The 21908-nt window shown below is 39.9% G+C and overlaps 1 protein-coding gene and 1 pseudogene across 3 annotated transcripts in view; both read right to left on the minus strand.

Annotated features, from left to right (window-relative positions):
• The window catches only part of KLF12 (Kruppel like factor 12), a 377128-nt gene that overhangs the window by 12560 nt on the left and 342660 nt on the right, over positions 1–21908 (minus strand). For all 3 annotated transcript variants that reach the window (XM_030566483.1, XM_030566492.1, XM_030566477.1), the window contains one exon: positions 14065–14222. In XM_030566483.1, the coding sequence (XP_030422343.1) occupies positions 14065–14222 (158 nt within the window). The remainder of the gene's footprint in view (positions 1–14064; positions 14223–21908) is intronic.
• Positions 1327–6551, minus strand: LOC115645414 (annotated as a pseudogene).

The following is a 21908-nucleotide window of genomic DNA, read 5'->3' on the forward strand; positions in this document are numbered from 1 at the left end:
ATGGAATAACCTGCCTTTGGGGAAATTTCTTTCTATCCTCAGGCAGTTAGTGGCTTATGTCCTGTAAAAAGAGGTTTTATATATTTTAATTGTGACTGTTCTAATTATCCATATCTATCTATCTATCAGGGCTGTCCACTGATCGCAATTAATGCCTGCGATTAACTGAAAAAATGAACATGTTAATTTTTTTAGCATGTTAATCACATACTTTTGGGTGGGGAGGGAGGCATCAGCTGCGAGGGAGCTGAAGCTCCAGTCCACAGCTTCAAAGGTGTTGGTGTTGGGGGGAGGACGGGGAGGCCTAAGCCCCAAGCCCAGAGCTTCATGGGCGGCAGGGGCGTGAAGTCCTAGCTATGCAGATGATAGGAGGGCTGAAGCCCCAGCCTGGAGTGCTGTGAGGCATGAAGACACAGCCCAGAGCTCCATGGGCTCCTACACTAAGCAGTCCCAATCTTTTCAATCTCTTGTTGCACAGAAATCTTCCCATGCTTCTAGTCCTTTTCACCATTCTTCTGTGGACCCTTCTTACAACAGTATTCATAATTTTGAAAGACTGATGATAATGTATATTTTAAAAATTAGACTGCATGCACTAGAAAATATGCTGTAGGGAAGAAAATGCACTGGCAGTGAGATGGGCTGCATCATCTAGGTTTTTTCCACCTCTAACTTCTATGATTTGTGAAATAGTCAAATGATAAAATTCTGGTTTTGATCAGAAAAAAATAAATGATCAAAACACCTGAAAATCAAGTCTGATTTGAAAGAGAAGAGTTTTAAAACAGGGGGCTAAATTCTACCCTCTTCTATCCACATAACCTAACTGGCTTGAGTCGAGTTGCACAGATTTAACTGTAGCCTAAATTTTCCCCAGACAGCATAATCTGTTGTGTAGAATGATGCAACTGAAGTAGGTCTACTACCAATTTATCACAGAAGTAGTGGCAGAATCTGCACTCGCTCAGTCCCACTAATCTAGAGCCATCTCTTGAAATATTTATGCTATCAGTGAGAGTATTCCCTGAGTAAAAACAGAGTAAGGACCTAAGGACCAAGCCCCTAGCAAGTTAAAAAAAAAAACCAGACAAACCTGGAACTCAGTCCTACAAACATGCATACGTGTAACATTGCTGATGTGAGCTGTGCTGCTGGAGTAAAGGGTGAGTAACTGTAATTAAATTAAAAAAATACAACTTCAAAAGGATTTGAAGCATATTTGCATATTCTGTCAGTATAGGAAAAACTTTTTACAGATAAATTACAAATAGAGAAAAGGCAATTAAACAATTTTGTACAAAAGTTAACGCTTTCTGTATGATGTATTCACTTTGCTGTCACCATTTGTACAAGTTGTTCACCATTTACTTGACCATCATCATCTATGTCTGCTTCCCTAATTATCTCATCAACCTCATCTGCTAGCTTCTCTCCAAAATTTGTCATCACATGATGAAGTTTTGCAGTGGTAATATAAGCACTGGCATCCTTATCAAACACATAGAATGCTTCTCTAATATCTTCTTCATGTGCTGAATCCTTCATTTGTCTTGCCTTCATGGTCAAAAATTCTAGAACATCAATTGTGCCATCGCCATCAGGGCATCTACTTCAAGGATCATATCCTGTAACTCAGCTTCTGTTGGGTTTTGACCAAATGACCACATCACTGCCACCAATTCCTTTGCTGTTATAACACCATTGCCATTTGTGTCAAATACTGAAAAGACTTCTTTGAATTCCCAATCTGCTCTTTGGTCAGTTTATCAGCCCGCGCTGTCTGCAAGCCCACAGACCTCAGCTGAGAATAGCATCAAACATACGACAACAGGGAGATTTCTCTTGGAAATGGTGGGAAGGTGCTGAGTGCAGGATTATTCCCCCTGGCTTACTCACGTGAGTAAAGTTACACATGCATGTGTTTGCAGGATCAGGGCCAAATTGAAAATCCATGGAAAAGCCTTACAATTACTTCTCACTGTTTAGAAAGTTATTGCTACAATACACTCGTAACAAAATGCCCAATGTGGAGTACCTGTGTCATCTGGCAGTGCCTATATCACCACCAAAATAATTCCGAAAGGGAGAGTACAGTCGCACCACACCCACACTGACACAGCAGTTGGGCTGGGCGTTACAAACAGACGGCGACAGTAGATGACTACTTTTGGGAGTGAACTCAACAAATGCAAAGTGTTTGAACAGTTCAAGAATCTCTTTACAATAAAAGCAGCAAAGAATCCTGTGGCACCTTATAGACTAACAGACGTTTTGGAGCATGAGCTTTCGTGGGTGAATACCCACTTCCTCAGATGCATCTGAGGAAGTGGGTATTCACCCACGAAAGCTCATGCTCCAAAACGTCTGTTAGTCTATAAGGTGCCACAGGATTCTTTGCTGCTTTTACAGATCCAGACTAACACGGCTACCCTCTGATTCTTTACAATAAAATGGTCATTGTATAATTAGCAACCTTAGGTTCTCCCAGAGGAAGACAACAGATTGTAGCAGCAGTATAAAGGCAAAAAAATGATGTCATTTTAAGTTTTATTCAAATTAATTTTAAACAGTAGTGTCAAATAGTTTAGAATTTTTAATGAAAAACAACAGCACTTAAAGCATTTTCCCTCTTCTAAGTTCTTTATAAACCTATTTTAAAAAATGATTATTGCTTTACAATAATCAGGCTTCACCACAGCCCTGGGAGGTCAGTATTATTATCTTTATTTTGCAGATAAGGAAACTGAGGCAGAGAGCTTAAGTGACTTTCTCAAAGCCCCAGAAAGAGTGAATGGCAGAATTAGACTTAAAGATCTTACTCACTCACTCTACAAAACCCAGAATATCATTGCAGCACTAAGATTTAATACATTTTAAGGAAATGTTTTAGAAGACAACTTTGAATCTATGTACTTGGTCTGAGCTCCTGACTTACTGTATGTCTTTGGTGAAGTTACTGAATTTGACTTTTATGTCTTGGTACTAGTAAGATATGCAAATATAGCTGTGATACTGGCAGGCCTGATGCCAGCTCTTGCCAAGACTGCAGGCATTAGCTAAGAACTAACAAACTCGTAGCTGGAGACCAGACCAGTCCACCTTACATTAGTTTTGCTCAAAATAGGTATTAGCCTTCTAAGAATGTATTTAATGTCTAGACTCTATGAAATGCTTGCAAGTTGCTCCATGCATTAATCTAATTTGTAATGTCTGTATTTCGTGCTATCAGAAAATATGTAAGTTTTGCTTTATAACTTTGAAAATGTTTGCTCTGAACTTGTGAACCTAGGTACAGGAATGTCTCCTCCTCCGATCCAGAAGGACTAACAAAATCACATAGGCCATCAAGGAACATTGCAATATAAAGGACTGGTTAATGGCCCTATCACACCTGGGAAATGTTACGTGCAAGGAAGCTTGTCCCGTGGACTTGGAAGCTGAATGAAGGAAACAAAACAAAGACACAGGGAAATTTTCCATCTCTTTCTTTTTGGCTGCTTGAGCTCTGTGACAAGGCCAGAGATACCAAACTGCAGCCGGAAAAACAGTTTGAATTGATGGATTACAACAACTCTGTCACCCTTAGGATATAGATGATAACTCATTTGTGTGTATATGTTTGCTTGTTTTAATCTGTAAATAACTCTTATTTCTTTTTCCTAGTCAATAAAACTAGATCGTTTATTACACGATTGGCTACAGGCGTTTTAAATTTGTTTAGTGCAAAATCTAGGGTAGCAATTGATCTGGGTTAAGTGTCTGGTATCCTGTGACTGGAAGCAACTTCACCATTGTGTCAAGTATCAGAGAGGTAGCCGTGTTAGTCTTGATCTGTAAAAGCAGCAAAGAATCCTGTGGCATCTTATAGACTAACAGACGTTTTGGAGCATGAGCTTTCGTGGGTGAATACCCACTTCGTCACATGCATGTGACCATTGTGTGATTTTACAATAAATAACTATTAATCATGAAACCCAGTTTGTCCTGGTGTTAAAATAGACTGGAGAGTCTAAGAAGACTGTCTGTGACTTCATGGTAGGACACAGTGATTTGGGAGTTCACATTTGTTACTGGCTTGGTGAAATCTAATTACAGAACACACCACCAGTTTGGAGTGTCTGCCCTGTTTCTGACAGTCTGCCCTGAGGTAGGCACTTACAGTTGTGAGCCACTCCAGACAGCATGACAACAACATCTCTTTTGGACAAGAGGCGAGTTTTATATTAGCTAAGCAAGTTTGGGAAACTAAATTATAAGAACTGAGGCGGAGCATAATCTAGTGTAATCGGGTTGGGGCATACAACTTAGTGTTCGGGGTTCTATTCCTCGTTTTGACACTAACCCAGTGTGTGAACTTGGGGAAGGGAATCAGTTTCTCCATGTGTAAATTGGGATAAAACAGTTTCCCCAATTTAAAAAAAGAATAAAATTTACATCCAATAGAACAGAGGGAATTTCATGATGCTTTTGACAATTCTTAATGCTATTATTTATATTCTCAGTCACTGATAATTTATATTCTCAGTCACTGATAATTCAATTCAAAGTCAACTACTTTTGACTTTGTTTCCTTATCTTTACATGTTCCCTCTACATAGAGCTCTTGCTCTCACCTGCACTACTCTGCCCTAGCCATTAGCATGGCTCCTGCTTATGATCATATCCACTGTGTCCCCTCCACCATAAAACCAAAGCTAAAACCCTGCACCATCACTGCTTTACTTTGACTCTTAAGGTTTGTGACACACTATGTTGACAGGATCTATATAATACTCTAAGATAGACAGACTTAATTCTTTGGGACAGGGATTCTTTATCTTTTACCTACCGCACAGTGCCAATCACATTGCTGGTGCTTAACATATAGTAAACACTAATGTGAATGACGATAATAATTAAATCAAAGGTAAAAATAAAGTTATAAAGATTTCAAAAGTTCTTCAGAAGGAAATACACTTTCCCAGAGAATTCAAGGTGTTCAGAGAATGGAAGTGCTACTTCTGCCCGGCAATAAATGCAATCTTGTAAAATGTACAAGGGCTTGATCTTGCAATACTCCCAATAGTATTTGCTGGATCCGATCCCTGCCAGGCAAGTCTCTTCAAGATACTAACCTACAATACTTATTATATATGTTCTGGGAGCACCTAGGAACTCTAGTCATGGACCAGGGCCCCATTGTGTTAGGTGCTGTACAAACACAGAAGAATGAGATGGGCGCTATCCCAAGTTGTTCACAGTCCCATTAAATAGACCAGTGGCAGATACCACCAATTTGAATGACTAAATGTACTCTCTCTACACCTATGCAAATCATATATCATTTGAAAGCTTATTAAATCTACTTTAAGATAAGAAACAATGTGGAGTTGTCAAGTGGTGCCATTACCTTAAAAATTGGGATAAACAATGACACCATTAACACATTAAAATGACTACTTTGAAATATTTGCATTCATTTGTTATTTTAATGACCCTGTGTTATTTTAAAACATGAACTTGAATTTCTTTGTGACCACCATGCATCACAACAACAAACTCTAATAATAAATTTGTACAGGTATTATTGAAATATAACTGCACTAGTGGCATTTCTAGTCAACATTATCATCATCTTGTTCATCACTATGATCTCTGTCGAGAGTTACCGCAGTCTTCATTGCCTTGGATGCACACTGCGTGCAGGGAAGATTGTTCCAACTACAGACACAGTTTATTGTGCAGTGACATCTACTGTATGGGCACAAATATGATCTTGTAGAAGTTAAGGTACCATTGGGCCGTTAAGGAACACAGGAAGTAGTTCATCATCCACATTTTGCCATTCATAATGTAATGGTGATACAATATCTGGTATACCTACGTGCAAAGACATTCAAATCTTTGTTCATCATGATGCTCTTTTGACATGTTCTTCAACTGTCCTCACATGGGGGAGTTTGGCCAGTCACTTGTCCCTTTTGATGGCTAGACTGAGACACAAGCAATTCCGGCCTCTGTGGGTCTCCTTTTCTTTCTCACTCTTGTCATACAGCATGGCTACCAACTTCCTTGCTGCAGAAATTGCAGTTTGTCCATCACTCTCTCCCAATCTGGCAAGATCTCTGAACTGGTAAGCTCCTGTTGCTTTGACAACATTAAACACACATTCCCTCCCCCTCCCTCCAATATCAAAAAGGGATGATACAGTAACATCCTGTTAATGTGTGTACAGCAGGAAATGTGTTGCAGTACATCACAAATTGCATACACAGATATAAAGCGACCCTTGTCAGTTGTGCTGGTAATGATGCCTATGTCAATCCACATGTTCCCTATGTGTTCCATTTTTGGAAAGTAGTGAACAGCAAGGATCACAATATCTCTATCAGGTGACCTAATTACTATGGTTCTTTTGACACCAAAAGACCCAAAAGCCAGGCTGCACATACAGCATTCAGAAGCATCCTTGTGTCCACTTCCTCCTGAGTACTATGCAAGTCTTGGGCTTCTTCAGCACCTCTACCGGAGGTGTGGAATTTGTCTCCAGCCATCATTTGTATGACAGCCATGGCATCTCTAATGTACACTGTGGGGTCCCTGAGGGGTGGGGTCCCAGAGCCTGGGCTCCAGCTGGAGCCCAAACATCTACATCACAATTAAATAGCCCTGTAGCCCAAGCCCAGCGAGCCAGAATCAGCAGACATGTGCCAGCAGCAAGTGTTTAATTGCAGTGTAGACATACCCATGGGTGTGTGTAAGGGTGGAGGGGTTTTACTGTCCTTTATGCTGCTACGTGGCTGTGCATCCTGGACTACAATCTGGCTATGAGAATTTATAAGTACTAAAGTTCTGGAAGGTAAAATATTAAGTGATAAATTAGAGAAGATTTTATTCTACCTAACAAAAATCAGTATTCCCTTGTGCCACGCACAGACAAAACCCCTATGCATCTCATATTTACAAAGTCAAGGGGCATTGCTGCAAATATTTTTCATAACCTAGAGACAAGAGCAATCACAGCTAAAACTAGACTCACTTTCCTACATCATTCCCAACAAAGTGCTTTGGAGTAAGTGCGGGCACTGTTCCATGTTGGCACTGTATCAGACTTACAGTGCAGAGTAATTATTCCCTTGCTTTGTGTGTGCTTAAGGTGAATTTAGTGCTCACAAACAGCTTCAGATTAATGAAATCATTGTTTGCAGAGAGGCTGTATTATGAAAACTGTAAGTACAAGGTTTTTGTGATGTGGACTCCTGGCCATGAGGAACTGGACTCAAGAGGATCCATCTCATTACACCCAGGCTACTATGGGTATGTCTACACATCAGTAAAAGACCTAGTGCTGACCTGGGTCAGCTGACTCAGACTCACATGGCTCAGGCTGCAGGGCTATAAAGCTGCAGTGTAGAGGTTCAGACTTGGGCTGAGCCCAGGTTCTGAGACCCTTGGGGGGGGCGTGTCGCAAAGCCAGAGTTCCAGCCCAAGCCTGAATATTTACACTGCAATTTCATAGCCAGCAGCCTGAATCCTAACAGTCCAAGTCAGCTGACCTGGGCCAGCCATGGTTGTGATGTGAGTCTTTTATTGCAGTGTAGATGTACCCTATGTGGCTAGTAGGTACTATCTACCCGGGATGCGGTAGAAGTCATTTCCCGTAGTCCATTGTAAATTTCATGAGCTATCTGATGCCTAATTTTTAAATATTATGGGCCTTATCCTATGACATTGAAGCCAATGACTCCAATAGGAACAGGATCAGGCTCTAAGAGCCCAGTTCAATAAAAGAATATGGCTATCTTCCATGCTGCAGCAGCCTGCGGAAAAAAACCATAAGCCTAGAAATGAGGACTTCCATGATTTGCACTTGTTTCCACAGTGGTAAGCTCTACTGTATATTGAATCTGGCACTAAGTTTTAGAAAGTCTATCTTAAAAAATAAAAGTGACACCCAAGACAAATATAACTTCCTATTTTATTTAAAATATAGTAATTTATAAATTGGTTTTGTTTATTTAAATTTCCAGTTTTCTAGCCCAGGATATGGGCCTGCAGCCCTTTAACCCATTGGTATATTCACATAAAGAGCTGCAGGACTGGAGCTAAATGGGAAAAGAGGTGTGTTAATTTTACACTAGGCCAAAACGCTACAAAACGAAAACCAAATCCAAACAGATTATCTAAAGGATAATGTTTCCTCTTCATATTTGTCTAAAGAAGGATTACAAGCCAATACATATATTTCTGTAATGTACAGCTGGCAAAAGGTATTAAACAATTCTTAAAAAAAAACCAAAAAAAACAAACAAAAAAAAACCAAAAAAAAACCCATGTAGTAAATGGAGTTTTAAAACCTACAGAGCAAAAATAACTTTTTTGATATCTCCTATTTCTTAAGTCTGCTCTGAAATGCTGAAAGAAAAATCTGAACAAAAGACTAATGACAGGTGTCCTTTCATATTAAAATAATATATGGAGCAACAGTGAGTGAGAGGAATGCAAAGTTTGAAAAAGCACAGACTAAACAAAACACCCATGTATTCACTAGCCCTCTCTCTACTTGGTTGGCATTTCAAACCAGCTGAAAAGGAACAACTTCTGTCACAGGAAATACTGGCCCTTTCCCAGGTACACAAATGCATAGCTGAAAAGTTTAGTGTCTCCACATAACACTGGTGAAGAGCCCAATGCTGAAAATGGCCTTTATTATGTCTAAGGCTATAGGTATTTACTTTCACATCTGAGGGATGCTATTGATCAATGACACGCCCTCACCCCCACCCTCCCAAGTTCAGACACCTATCTGACCTTATTGCTCATTGCTATTATATTAATGAAAAATTAAAAAATAAAAAGTCTGTAAAGTTAAATATTAACTAGTGTAAACTGAAAATTGCCCCACCAAAGAACTATAAGATTTACCTGAAAAGCCAGCAAAAATGATGAGCACAGTGTCTCTGACCCAGTGACTTCTTGATGACAACTGGCAGAGGGCACAGAAGGTGCATAGGATTTTACAGAGGGGTCCCCTGCGTCTGATATATGTATAATCATTCATGAAAAAGGTGGCATGTGAGATCTCTGCCTGGAGTAGTCTACTGCTCATCACAGTCATTGTGAAAGGTATGTACTGATAATATTTAATATTTATTTGTCTGTACTGAAAATTACTGTCTTAAGGCAGGTAACCAGGAGGTGACATACCTTGGACAGGTTCCTTTCAAGCAGGGGGTAACAGACACTTATCTACCTCTCTGGACATTGTCTATTATGTTCCCCACAATGTAGGCTTATTTGCATACTGAGCCAGCTGCTGGTTAAAAGACTGAAATCTACAAGAAAGAAGTACTCATGAAAAAAAGAACCAGCAGGGGGATGTCTTGCTTATGAATAAGGACAATGGATTGTTCTGATATATCTGGTGATGCAAAGACACCCAGGATCTTTCATCAAGGAGGCAAGCTGACATGAATGTCTCATAAATGAATCACAGCCAAGCCTGGCTGTAAACTGTTGGAAGAACTTTGGATAAGCAGGGCTCTATAAAATAGGAAAGCAGCTAGTTAAGTAAGTCTAGGTTTTAGAATCTGTGTTATGATTTTAGTTTATATGTAACCATTTGCTTTCAATACTTCTACTTGCTCTCACTTGTCTCTCTAAATTTGGTTAAATAAACTTTTACTTGCTTCACTGTAAACATATCTAAGTACTGTGTGTCAAGCAGAATGGTGATCTGATGTGAAACTGGTAAGCTGAGTGTACTGCTTCTTTGTAAGCAGCAAAGCTGTGTCCAGTAGACTTGAGGCTGGACACTCCAGGTCAACAGCCAGAGGGCTCAGGGTCTGGAGAGTGCCTATTGCTAATCTGTATAGAGAGAGTGGGGCCTGCACAGGCCTAGAGTGGAGTGCTCGTGTTGCCCGGGACAGGTGGAGTCAGGGAACTGACCCACAGCAGATACAGACAGGCCTTCCTTGCACTAAGGGCCAGCGGTAGCGAGGTGCCTCATAGGGTGACCAGGTGTCTGGTTTTTGGGATGGTTTGTTTACCTGCAGCATCCGGCGGATTGCAGCTCCCACAGGCCACGGTTCACCGACCCAGGTCAATGGGGGCTGCGGGAAGCGGCGCGGGCTGAGGGATGTGCTGGCCGCCACTTTCTACAGCCCCATTGGCCTGGGATGGTGAACCGCGGCCAGCGGGAGCTGCAATTGGCTGAACCTGCAGGTGCTGCAGGTAAACAAACCGTCCCAGCCCGCCAGTGGCTTTCCCTGATGGGCCGCGTGCCAAAGGTTGCCAGTCCCTGAGCTAGATTATAGTTAGAGCTGTTTTGAAAAAATGTGAAGATGGATGATAAGCTCTGAACATTTTTGCAATATTTTCCTGCTTTTCTCTGAAATTTCAAAATTTCCATCCTTCTACAGAACATACTCACATGAAAGTGAACATTTCGTACAATTCCCCCCTCACACACAATTTTTTTTGTCAAAAATTTGTAATATTTGACATTTGCGCCCAGTTCTAGTTACAGAGAAAAACTAGCGCTGACTGAAAAATGAAGCAAAATTTTCCTGAAATGTTGATGGAAAATTTCATCAACATTTCTAATTTTGAAATGTCTAATCAACTCTGTGGAAGATTTTGAAGAACTAAAGTAAACTTAATTCTGTAGGACCTATTAAAACATTTTTAAAATTAATGACTCCCCCCTTCCCCATACCAAGTTACTTTATAACTCCAGATATTTGCCTCCTTAGGAGGTTCTAATAAAATACCATTACCATCACTACCCAGTTAAGCACTCTCCACAACCTTATGCGATTAAATTTCACAGTGGTATGAATGATGACGCTCAGTTATTGCACGGATTAGGACCATACAAGTACGCAGGCAGAATGCAATGAATGCATACTTTGGGTATGAATACAGTAGAGTGCTTTCACCCTTCTGATCTATAAAGATTACTCATTTGAAGAGTCACATATTAGCAGTTTACTGTGAGTTCAGTGAGACAGAAACTAGCCTGAGAAAACACGAGTCATCTGATTTCTCCTAGTTTCTTCTTCTTCTTAAGGGAGATGATAAATCTGAGCACATGCTCACTGTAAGCCTCTCAGGTTTCCATCACACCTGATATTTTCCAATCTTTTTAGATGATTTGGCAAAATAACAACAAAAACCTGATACTGAAAAGATAAAATTGATAGCTGGTAGTTGTGACTTATGAAATGTTCTAATTTAATAGCGAGATCTGTTTGAATGTTTTCTGGTTTTCTAATTGCAGAAATAATTTGTTATTCAAGCTCACCACCTAGTGGATTCAATAGCCACAAATGAGAGTTCATTGTTTACACTAGCATTTGAAGTAACATTGGTGAACAGTACTTGCTACTGACAGTATCTTCAAGTATCCAGGTCATACAGCAAAAAGATGATATGATATTACTGTCTACAATTCTTTTTTAAAAATTAAATTTAAAAGAACTATTGTTTAATGTCAACATTTCTTAATAAAATATTTTTAAAAGTTTACTATATCAAAATGATTGTGTATCTATTTAATTTGCTGTAAATATACATCAAGTGTACAAGTAAATATTAAGGAGCTTTCACACCAATTCTGCTTAGCTAAATTATTTGCAGTAAGATCAAATGGTGCAACAGCATACTCCATGAAAAATTAAAATTATGCAATGCCAAGTTTCTGTGATCTTTTGTCAGAAAGAACTTCCTCACCCTTGTGTGCATGGCTGTCATAATTCATTTATACTTGTCCAATACTGCACACTAATTACTATGGGTCATACATAAATAATTGACTCAGCTTGCCTGAGGCAAAGGTAAAGACTCAGATAAACACGCAAGATGAGATTAATACCTACTGTAAATTCACAGTTAATGCTGTATTTAAGGAAGACTGTGAGCTTCTCACAGAGACCAGAAAGGTGTTTTGTAAACATGTTCAGTTTTAACAACACATTACAGAATTTCTTATCTGATCAGCTAGTTGCCTAAATTTGACACTCACCTCCTTTCTGTTTAATTTTTATTGTGTAAATAGAAGCAGAGATGGAAGCATGACAGTATAAAGCAGTCAAATTGTGTACAAGCTGTGAGCTTTTTTTGGTACTTTTCTTTGAGATATTTTCAGAAGGAACAAACCAACAAAAAACATCACTACAAGATACCCAAAGCAGTTGTCATTTGATATAGGTACAAAGACTCCATTACTCCCTAAATGCCCCTGAAAAGTAATTCTAGATACTAATGCCATTTTCAAACTTGGGGGCCTAACTTTAGGTCCCTAAATATGTGAGCAGCCTGACTTTCAGAGGTGCCGGCCACCTCCATCAGCTTGGATGCAGATTGAAGAGGGATCAGAGAGTGTGTATGTGTGTGTGTGGGGGGGGGGAGGGCAGAATTAAGAGAGGACAGCAAACAAGAGTAAACTGAGAGGAAAGACAGTCAAACAACCTATAAGGAATGGTGCTAGGGATGGGCAGTTATAGGAAGCTGAGAAGAGTGCAGCCTGCCAGAAGAAAACCTGACTACAATTAACAGGCCACTGGAGCTTTTCTTCCATTGTGGGAGGGGACTCTTTCCTTAAGAAGTATTTTTTAGTAGGGAGGATAAGGATGAAGATGGATTCAGTATTGCTTTCAACAAAAGCCAAATAGACCTGCTGGGAAAACTGATGCAGATGTGTTAATGACTTCACTTCTCTAACAAGTTTGAACTGGTCCCCAAATTTTATCTAGAAGATGGAAACTTGTTATTCTTTTCCAGGATAAACTTTTCCAACACATACAAATGCTAAGATAGCTTGTGCCAGATATAGCACGTCTAAATTCACACAAAAGTGTGAGGCAGTGTCATCTTATCATTAGATCATAACTTTCCATTTCCCAACTAGCTGCATCTGTCACAAGATGAACTGAAAGAAATATAAGTACTGAAAGTGGGCGTGGTCTAGTCATCTGATCATGGGACTGTGAACTGTGCCTAAGTTCTAACTAAGAAGTTGTACTTACTGCTAATTTAAGTAGTTATACTAACTTTGTAATGTTTATGCTTTCAGTTAGAGCATAAGAATTGTCTTGTGGTGAAGAGACCTAGAAGCTATGGTCCTAGTCTTGGGTTCTGCAACAGGCTTCTTGTGTTTCAATTCCTCATCTGTAAAACTGGGATAGGACTATTACTTCGCTAAGTCCTATGGGTGTGGTGAGAGCATATTCATTAATATTTGGGAGATACTCAGATATCACAATGATGGGCAGCATATAAGACCCTAGACACATTGAGAGATTAAACAGAAAAGAGCAGACGCTTTGGCAGTCAGCTTCCTTTTAATGCTTAGATCTGAAGTTATAAGACACTAAAAATGTTGCTGAAAAAATTATATCCCGAGTTCTTTAGTATTACAACACTCAGCTTTGACACTGACTACCCATGGCCTTTCCAAAGTCATTTCGTTATTATTGTTACTACATTATGTTTTATCTGTATTAAAATAGTGCCTACAACTCTCAACTGACATTGATGCCTCACTGTACAAACACAGAATAAGATACGCTCCCTACTCCCAAGAGCCTATAATCTGAAGAGACAGAAAAACTCCAAAGAGCTGAGCTCAGTGGTTTGAGCATTGGCCTGCTAAACCCAGGGTTGTGAGTTCAAGCCTTGAGAGGGCCATTTATGGATTTGGGGATTGGTCCTGCTTTGAGCAGGGGGTTAGACTAGATGATCTCCTGAGGTCCCTTCCAACCCTAGTCATCTATCTGTGAAACAAAGGCAGAATTGCTTGCCTGCTGGGAACAGAAACCAGGTCTCTTGACTCCTAGCCTAATGCCCTAGTCAACACTTCCCCTCTGTTCCTTTCTCCGGCCACTTCAACAAGCTGTTTCTAAGTGTAGTAGTCTGTAAAATTATAACATTCACTTACTTCAACCTAGTACATTCACTTACTGGTACTGTATCTCCCCTCACAATGCTGTCATGAGGAACAGTTGCTCTCTGTAAAGAGTTTTGAGGATATAAAATGCTGTATAAGTACTAAGCATTATTATTATATTCTCAGAAAAGTACTACCTGTGTGTGTCCGCCGGTGAGCCTTCAGATGAGAACTTTTTGTGTATACTTTGTTGCATCCTTCAAAATCACACCTATGGATACGCCGCTTCCTGGAGTCTGGGGACTCAGACCTTCTCTGGCGCCTTGTGCTCTCAATATTGAATGGTGAAATTGAACTGCAAAATATAACAGAAGCAAAAAGTTAAGACAAAGGAATATCATGCAACTTGGACACAAACTTATGAAATCACGGAATACAATAGTTTGGTATTCAACTTGGTGTGTTATTGACATGTAATTACAGGTCATAGAAAAGGAAACCAAATTCATTTATAAAAAGAAACCAGCAAGAATATTTTGGACCTTAAGGAAACTAAAGTACTAAAATCGGAATTGTTGTGATCTGTAGTCACTCTCCACCAGAGAACCGTTAACACTACTTTTAAAAATCTTGTTACAATATACAGAACAAGTATAATTTTTATTTCGACAGTTGTGATACTAGCACTTCCGAAACAAAGCATTTTTAGGGGGTTTAGAAATTTGGCTGTAAACAGTCTGGGTTAAAACTATGCATAAAAGTTTTCAGTCCATGATCATGCTTTTGTGGCTGCCCCAAACTGGGATTTTACCAGTTTTAAAGCCATAGAGGCCTGAACTATAGAGTTCTTTTTGTGTAAATGTTATTTTTAAGCATTATCATAATTTAGAGTTTCCCAGTGTGTATGTGACCTGTAGCCATAGAGGGAGTTTGTGAAAATGGACAGAGTCCTTGAAATCAAAACCAAGTAACTAGAAAACAATTCCTAGGAGAATACCGTCCATCAGTTACTAGATTATGTGACATGAAGAGAAACAAATTTAGCTGACAAGCAAATGGTTTAGGAATTGCATTTTGGTATCTGCAGCAGATTAGAGAGTTGGGCTATGTGATTCATGGAGATAAATCATACTACTCCAGAAATTATTTAAAAAAAATTCCCACCAGCAAAGATAAAAGCTGAATGTGTAAAAAACAAAAACAAACCCAATCAAACACAAACTCCTAAACCCTAAACATTGTACGTACAGAAGATACTCTGAGCAAAAGCCACAAGACCAGAAAATCTTGATCTTGAATGAAGCATTCAAGTTGCAGATAGTACAGCTTGTTTAAATGTCTGGTCGACGGAAGGAGGATCAAGCCCATTATACAACTGTGATGTCTAACAGTGAGAAAAATGAGGGGCAAGCATAATCAACAGGTACCATTAAATTATTTGTTATGTCACGTGCAGACCAGTGACCTCACTGCTACAAGCTGCCCTGCCTTTATAGCAAAATTCATATAGAGGAGAAAGAAAGTGAAACAGTATTGCAACTGTGGCAGAGGACCTGATCCTGGTACCTCACTGAAATACTCAGTAACTTTAATGGGCTAAGAATCAGGCCCACGCATCCAAAGCTAGAAACAGCAGTTGAGAAGTGATGCAGTCACGGTGTATTGCCTTTTTGTGTTAGTACGGAATCACACATAAATAACAAATATTGTCAGCCTGTTGAGCACACTCAGGTGGGGGTGTCAAAATAATGCTAAGCATGAATCACAAGTATCAATTCAAACCATTCTATTTACTTCAGCAACATGGACTAAATAATCCATTAACCAACCCAAAAGCCATATAACAGAGCTATGAACTACCCTCCCAATGGGAGGTGACCTTTCTCTGTTCTTCACTTACTTGGTGGTATAAGTTATTGCAACTCATAGAGAGGCAGATCCTGCAGTGCTATGGCAGGAATTGGCTCAATTTACTATAAGAACCACCTCAGAGTAATGACCATTGTTCACCATAAGACCCAAAATATGGAGGTACCAAAGTAACAGTCGAAGACAGCATATGATCACATTATTGAGGCTCCTCTGATAGAAGCCATTCCTGTATTAATCTTAAATTCAGCTGTAAATGTGCTTTGAATCAGACCCTTAGAGGTGAATGGACAACACAACATTCTGTTTACTTGAGCAAGTTGTATACAACATCCCACTAACCAGCAAATGAAGAAATTACAAAGTAACCTATTCAAAACCTCTTTTTAGGGCCATAAAGGTCTCACAGCCAGGCTCTGCTCAGCTCTGATGCTCCAGGGAAAGCATAGTTTAGGGGTAACACATCATCTAAGGAAGCCCTGTTGGAGAAGGAAGCCAACTGGGTATTCATGTAAGAGGTATATTTTTATTCTATATAACAGATTCAATTTTTTAAAAAAACTAAGATTTTATAGTCACATAAAATGACTTTTTTTCTGAAGTTTGAAAACTGTGCCATATTCTAAAAATGTGCCAGTCATGACTCCCTTCCCCAAAACAGATGCATCAGTACAACAGTTTGCTTGGTAGCTGTGATGGCTTAGAATGGGGAGTATGTGTGAACCAGGAAGGGGTTAAACACCTTTCCCAGGCAACAAGGAGAAAAGTGATCCTTACCTGAGCTGCCAGACCTGGAGATTAAAACTGATAGCTGTGACTTGTTAGGCTGCTAGAAGGTACAGCTGTGAGTGTGTCAGTCAGTCTTTAAGTGTCATCTTTCTCCTTTCTACCCAGTGAAGGGATTTAACACCTTCCTGTTTCACACCAGGATGGGCACATACAACCCACCACAGATGGATTTGGGAGGAGCCCACCTGAGCCAGCCTGGGCAGTGAGACTGCCCAGTGTGACCCCAACAGAGTTACTCCATATTCAACCCTGTTTAAGAGCAGAGTTTGGCTCCCAATGTCAATCTGACACTTGCTTAATTTTAATTAATTATATTAACAGCCGTGTAACATGTAAAAGTTAACACAGGGAAGAGCTGCTCTCCTCAGATAAGCAGCAACAATAACTATATTAATTATTCCTTAATAAAATGTAAGGTAAAACAAACATAATCAAACATTGTTTAGACTTAAATGTTTTGAGTAGTCTATAAACCTTCAGCCACAAAGTGACTTGCGTGGCTAAAATCCATGTCCAGAAGGTTGAATATCTCTCTCTTACTAGAGGCAAAAAAAGACCTTTGCAATATAGTGAAAATTTAGACTCAACCAGCAGATGGCCTTCTAGACCTATAGAATGGCCCATGCTCTTTGGCTCTCATTACAACAGGCTTTAGAACAGCACAGCTAGTGCAATATTATCTTTTCTTTGTGGCCAAGGCACCTATTTTAATTCCCATGTGTTTTGCTTCCCACTATTTGCATACACTGAAAAACATTTCTGCTTTTGGTCCATGCACCAACAGACAACCTCAGACTATTAAGGACAGGCTTAATCTTACAGTAGCTAGTTTCTGTATGTGGTCTTCAGTTTTCTTTTTAAATAGGCAGAACTTAGCTGGTTGGAAATACGATTCATAGGAGGTGGACCTACACTGTGGAATTCACTATATAGTCAAAGGCCTCATCACATTCAGAACCAAATGTAAAACCCATCTCTTCAACATAGCTTTTCCTCAACAAGGTCTTTTCTACCAGTGTTTCTACCTTCTCTCTCACACAACAAAATATATATAGGTAGACAGACAGATATCACAGATCCCATGCTGGTGAGTGAGCATGTGGGGATTCAACTATTAAACATTGTGCTGCTTTTTAGAGGAAAGGAAATGGTTTTAAATCTTCTCAGTGTTAACAAAAGGAAACAATTATAAAATGAGAAATTTATTACTGTATTATAGCATGTTTCTGGGTGCTACATAGAAGGAATGACACATGAATTTAGCAACAAGAATTAGTAATTTTTGAAAAATGTACACCTTCTCAGCCAAATTCTCCCTTGCACATGCGCAAAAGTGCACACACATGAAATACAAGCAGAACATTCTGATATAATATGTCTGCATTTAGGATTATAAATTACAGAAACTGAGAATGTGTAGTTGAAGAGAATCCTTGGGTCTCTGGAATACTTTCTTAGTTCAAAGTGATACAAGGGCCTCAGAGACATAGCTGCTTATGGGTGCTTAGCATTTATGAAAATCAGGCCACGTACTTAACTATCTAAATGTAGATTTAAAATCCTAATTTTCAGTTTTTTGTTTTTTAAATCTTAGCCTTTGGGACCAGTGGTGAGTGACACCTCCAGAGCAGACTAACTCAGCATGACAGGACTGGAGGCCCTGTCCTGCCCCTGCTATGGTTCTCTGTCTCCCTCCTGCTGTGGCTCAGCCATAACTGGAACTCACAGCTGTTCTATTCTCATGACTTCACCAAAGGGACAGCCCAGAAAGAAGAAAAAGTGGCCCCACCATACATGCTGATTTATTCTCGTTTGTTTCTGAAAAAGTTCTGCCTGTGAGGATGTAGTGTTTTTGCTGGTTTGTGAATTCAGCACTGATGGAGTTGGCCTGTGGGCATACCATGCATATTGCTCCAAAGATGAAAAACCCTTTTTCTTTGGATATGTCTACATCTACAATTTTGCAGCGCTGGTTGTTACAGCTGTATTAGTACAGCTGTATAGGGCCAGCGCTGCAGAGTGGCCACACTTACAGCAACCAGCGCTGCAAGTGGTGTTAGATGTGGCCACACTGCAGCGCTGTTGGGCGGCTTCAAGGGGGTTCGGGGAACGCGAGAGCAAACCGGGGAAGGAGACCAGCTTCACCGCGGTTTGCTCTCGCGTTCCCCGAACCCCCCTGCAAACCGCAGGGAAGGAGACCTGCTTGCTCGGGGATTCGGGGAACGCGAGAGCAAACCGCAGGGAAGGAGACCTGCTTGCTCGGGGATTCGGGGAACCCGAGAGCAAACCGCAGGGAAGGAGACCTGCTTGCACGGGGGTTCGGGGAACGCGAGAGCAAACTGGGGAAGGAGACCAGGTTCGCCGCGGTTTGCTCTTGCGTTCCCCGATCCCCCCTGCAAACCGCAGGGAAGGAGACCTGCTTGCTCGGGGATTCGGGGAACGCGAGAGCAAACCGCAGGGAAGGAGACCTGCTTGCACGGGGGTTCGGGGAACGCGAGAGCAAACCGGGGAAGGAGACCAGCTTCGCCGCGGTTTGCTCTCGCGTTCCCCGAACCCCCCTGCAAACCGCAGGGAAGGAGACCTGCTTGCTCGGGGATTCGGGGAACGCGAGAGCAAACCGGGGAAGGAGACCTGCTTGCACGGGGGTTCGGGGAACGCAAGAGCAAACCGGGGAAGGAGACCTGCTTGATTACCAGAGGCTTCCTCAGGTATGCTGGGATATCTGCTTATTCCACGGAGGTCAAGGAAAGCGCTGGTAAGTGTCTACACTTGATTACCAGCGCTGGATCACCAGCGCTGGATCCTCTACACCCGAGACAAAACAGGAGTACGGCCAGCGCTGCAAACAGGGAGTTGCAGCGCTGGTGATGCCCTGCAGATGTGTACACCTCCTAAGTTGCAGCGCTGTAACCCCCTCACCAGCGCTGCAACTGTGCTTCGAGGATTACAGACATATAGGCATCCACTGGTTTTTCCTGCAGGGTGAACTGAAGTGTGCTTCCAGGTCTGAAAATATGCTCCTTTCCAACAAAACTTCACATATAGTAAAAATTTGGCCCCCTGAAAACAAAAGTATTTTTTCTACCCCTCTGATTTATTTTTCTTACCATGCTCTCATTTAGAGTAATGTTTAAAAGTACTGTAGTGCACACTAAACATTCAACTGCAACAATGAATGATTATATAAACTATTTATTAAATTTATTTCATTATAATTTACATTACTTACAAAACTCTAACCATTGTCATATGGAGCCATCAAACTACTCATTGTAAAGTAACGCAATGATTCTGATACCTTCAATTTGTTTTGTAGGTTAGATTCAATCTCCTCTTTTAGTTTAAAGTAACACATATACCTCTTATTTCTATTTTCTACAATCTTCTTAACAATATCTTATTCATAGTGTGTATATATATTTTATTATATTTCCCCCCTCTGAGTCTTATCTATTAAGTACTGTTTTGTGCATGGTTAATATAAATGTTAGGAATATTAGATCATAAAACATGTCAAACATGGTTTAAGATAGTCAGAAAAGGAAGATGTGCATTACTCATTTTTTAATGGTAATTATTGTTATTAATACATTTTAAGGTGATTTTACACTGGGAATTTAAGGAGAGAAATTTTTCAACAGAGAAAGAAGGCATCTGGCTATATATACAAATGAAGCAAAAACTACATACATGCCGTATGCTATATAGTGATATGGATGATTTGATTACATTCAGGGTAGCCAGCAAACAAAAGGTACCTGCACATTTGTGACTATGGCTTTATCCATAATATTTTCTATCTGCAGACACAAAATGCAGCTGACTTGAACTGTTGATTTGCCCTGTTGGAACACAGTGAATTACATCATTTCTCATCCTGTGATGTAATTGAATGTGCAACGATGTGCAAAACAAACTCTTTCCTGTCAGCTGGAAGGAAACTGGGTTCAGAAGAGAAGAGAGTGCAGTGTGACAATGTACAAGAACCATAAGATATGTCTTATCAAAACAACCATTATCTACATTATTAGGCACATTTTATATATATAGGAGAACAATACAGTTAGTTAATGATATTGTATGCTCTCCCTAACTCAAGCATATAATGAATTAGAAAAATGACAGTCAAAAAAGACCTTCAACTATTTTAAGCTGATCATTAACCAGGAAGATTTTACATTAGAGACTTGTTTTGTTAAAGAGCACAGAAATTTTATCAGTTAACTATTTTGCACTTAAGCATTGCATAAATTATTGAAATGCTTATACCTGATTTCGGGAAACAATAACTTTAACGGATCTATGACAATTTATATCAGCTAAGGATCTGGCCCCAGGAATCTATATCTGGATCAATAGAGAAATGTTTCTTTTATTAAAACTATATGTGTAAATTTGCCCCCCAAAATTATACCACATCCCAACCCAGGATGGGCAATAATCAGTCCTGGAATAGTGACAGATTTAAAATCCAACACTAGTGAACCATCAGAATAGGATTGTCGTACAACTGGAAAGGGCAGATTCCAATGGAATATGTAGCATGTGCTTCTATCCCTGGGAGGTTCCAAAATATCAGACTTTACAATCATATTATTCTTATGTACAAAAAAGGTATCTTTAGGGCATTTTTACATATTTTTAAAAATTCTTTACTTCTAATTCTCCTTCCCACCCACCCATCCCCCATTCTCCATGATCTGTGCAGCTGGGCAATTTGTAGCTAAGGCAGCTGGCGTCATAGGTTGAGGGATATAACAAACAATTCCACTATAATGTTTCAAAACTCTTAAAACATTTCTAAAATAGTTTCTCTCTAACATATGTTCTCTATATAAAATGCATGACCAAGTGGTGTGATATAAACTCTTTGCTGGCATTCATTTAGAATGACTTGTATAACTCCTTCCTTGCTTTGCCACCCTGAGTACTGCAGGTCAGTCCAAACTTATGCAGTATAAACTCTTATATTACATCACACTACCATGAAATTTCTTTTTAAATAGTGCATATACAGACTTTTGTGATACATACTTCACAATGCAAAGCGAGGAAGTGATCAGAAACCAATACAAACTTGAATTAAATGATTCTTTTCTCTTCTTTTTTAAATTAACTTAGTTCACTTCAGGCAATGATGTTCTTGACTAATGTGTGTTAAAGAGTAAAATCCATGGAGAAAAGGAAACCTCTGTTAATTAACTTCATCACAATGAACTCACATTTACAGAAAAGTACATGAAGGCATTTCTTTAGATCTGAGCTAAAGATAAGCAATTGAATGTTTTCCCAATGGCAAGGAGTAGCTCCTGACATACTACATCTCATTCTCATCTGACCTTTGCTGGCTCAGCTATAATGCACGCACACAGCATGTGGCCCA

Source organism: Gopherus evgoodei, chromosome 1, assembly GCF_007399415.2.
Source record: "Gopherus evgoodei ecotype Sinaloan lineage chromosome 1, rGopEvg1_v1.p, whole genome shotgun sequence".
NCBI lineage: Eukaryota > Metazoa > Chordata > Testudines > Testudinidae > Gopherus > Gopherus evgoodei.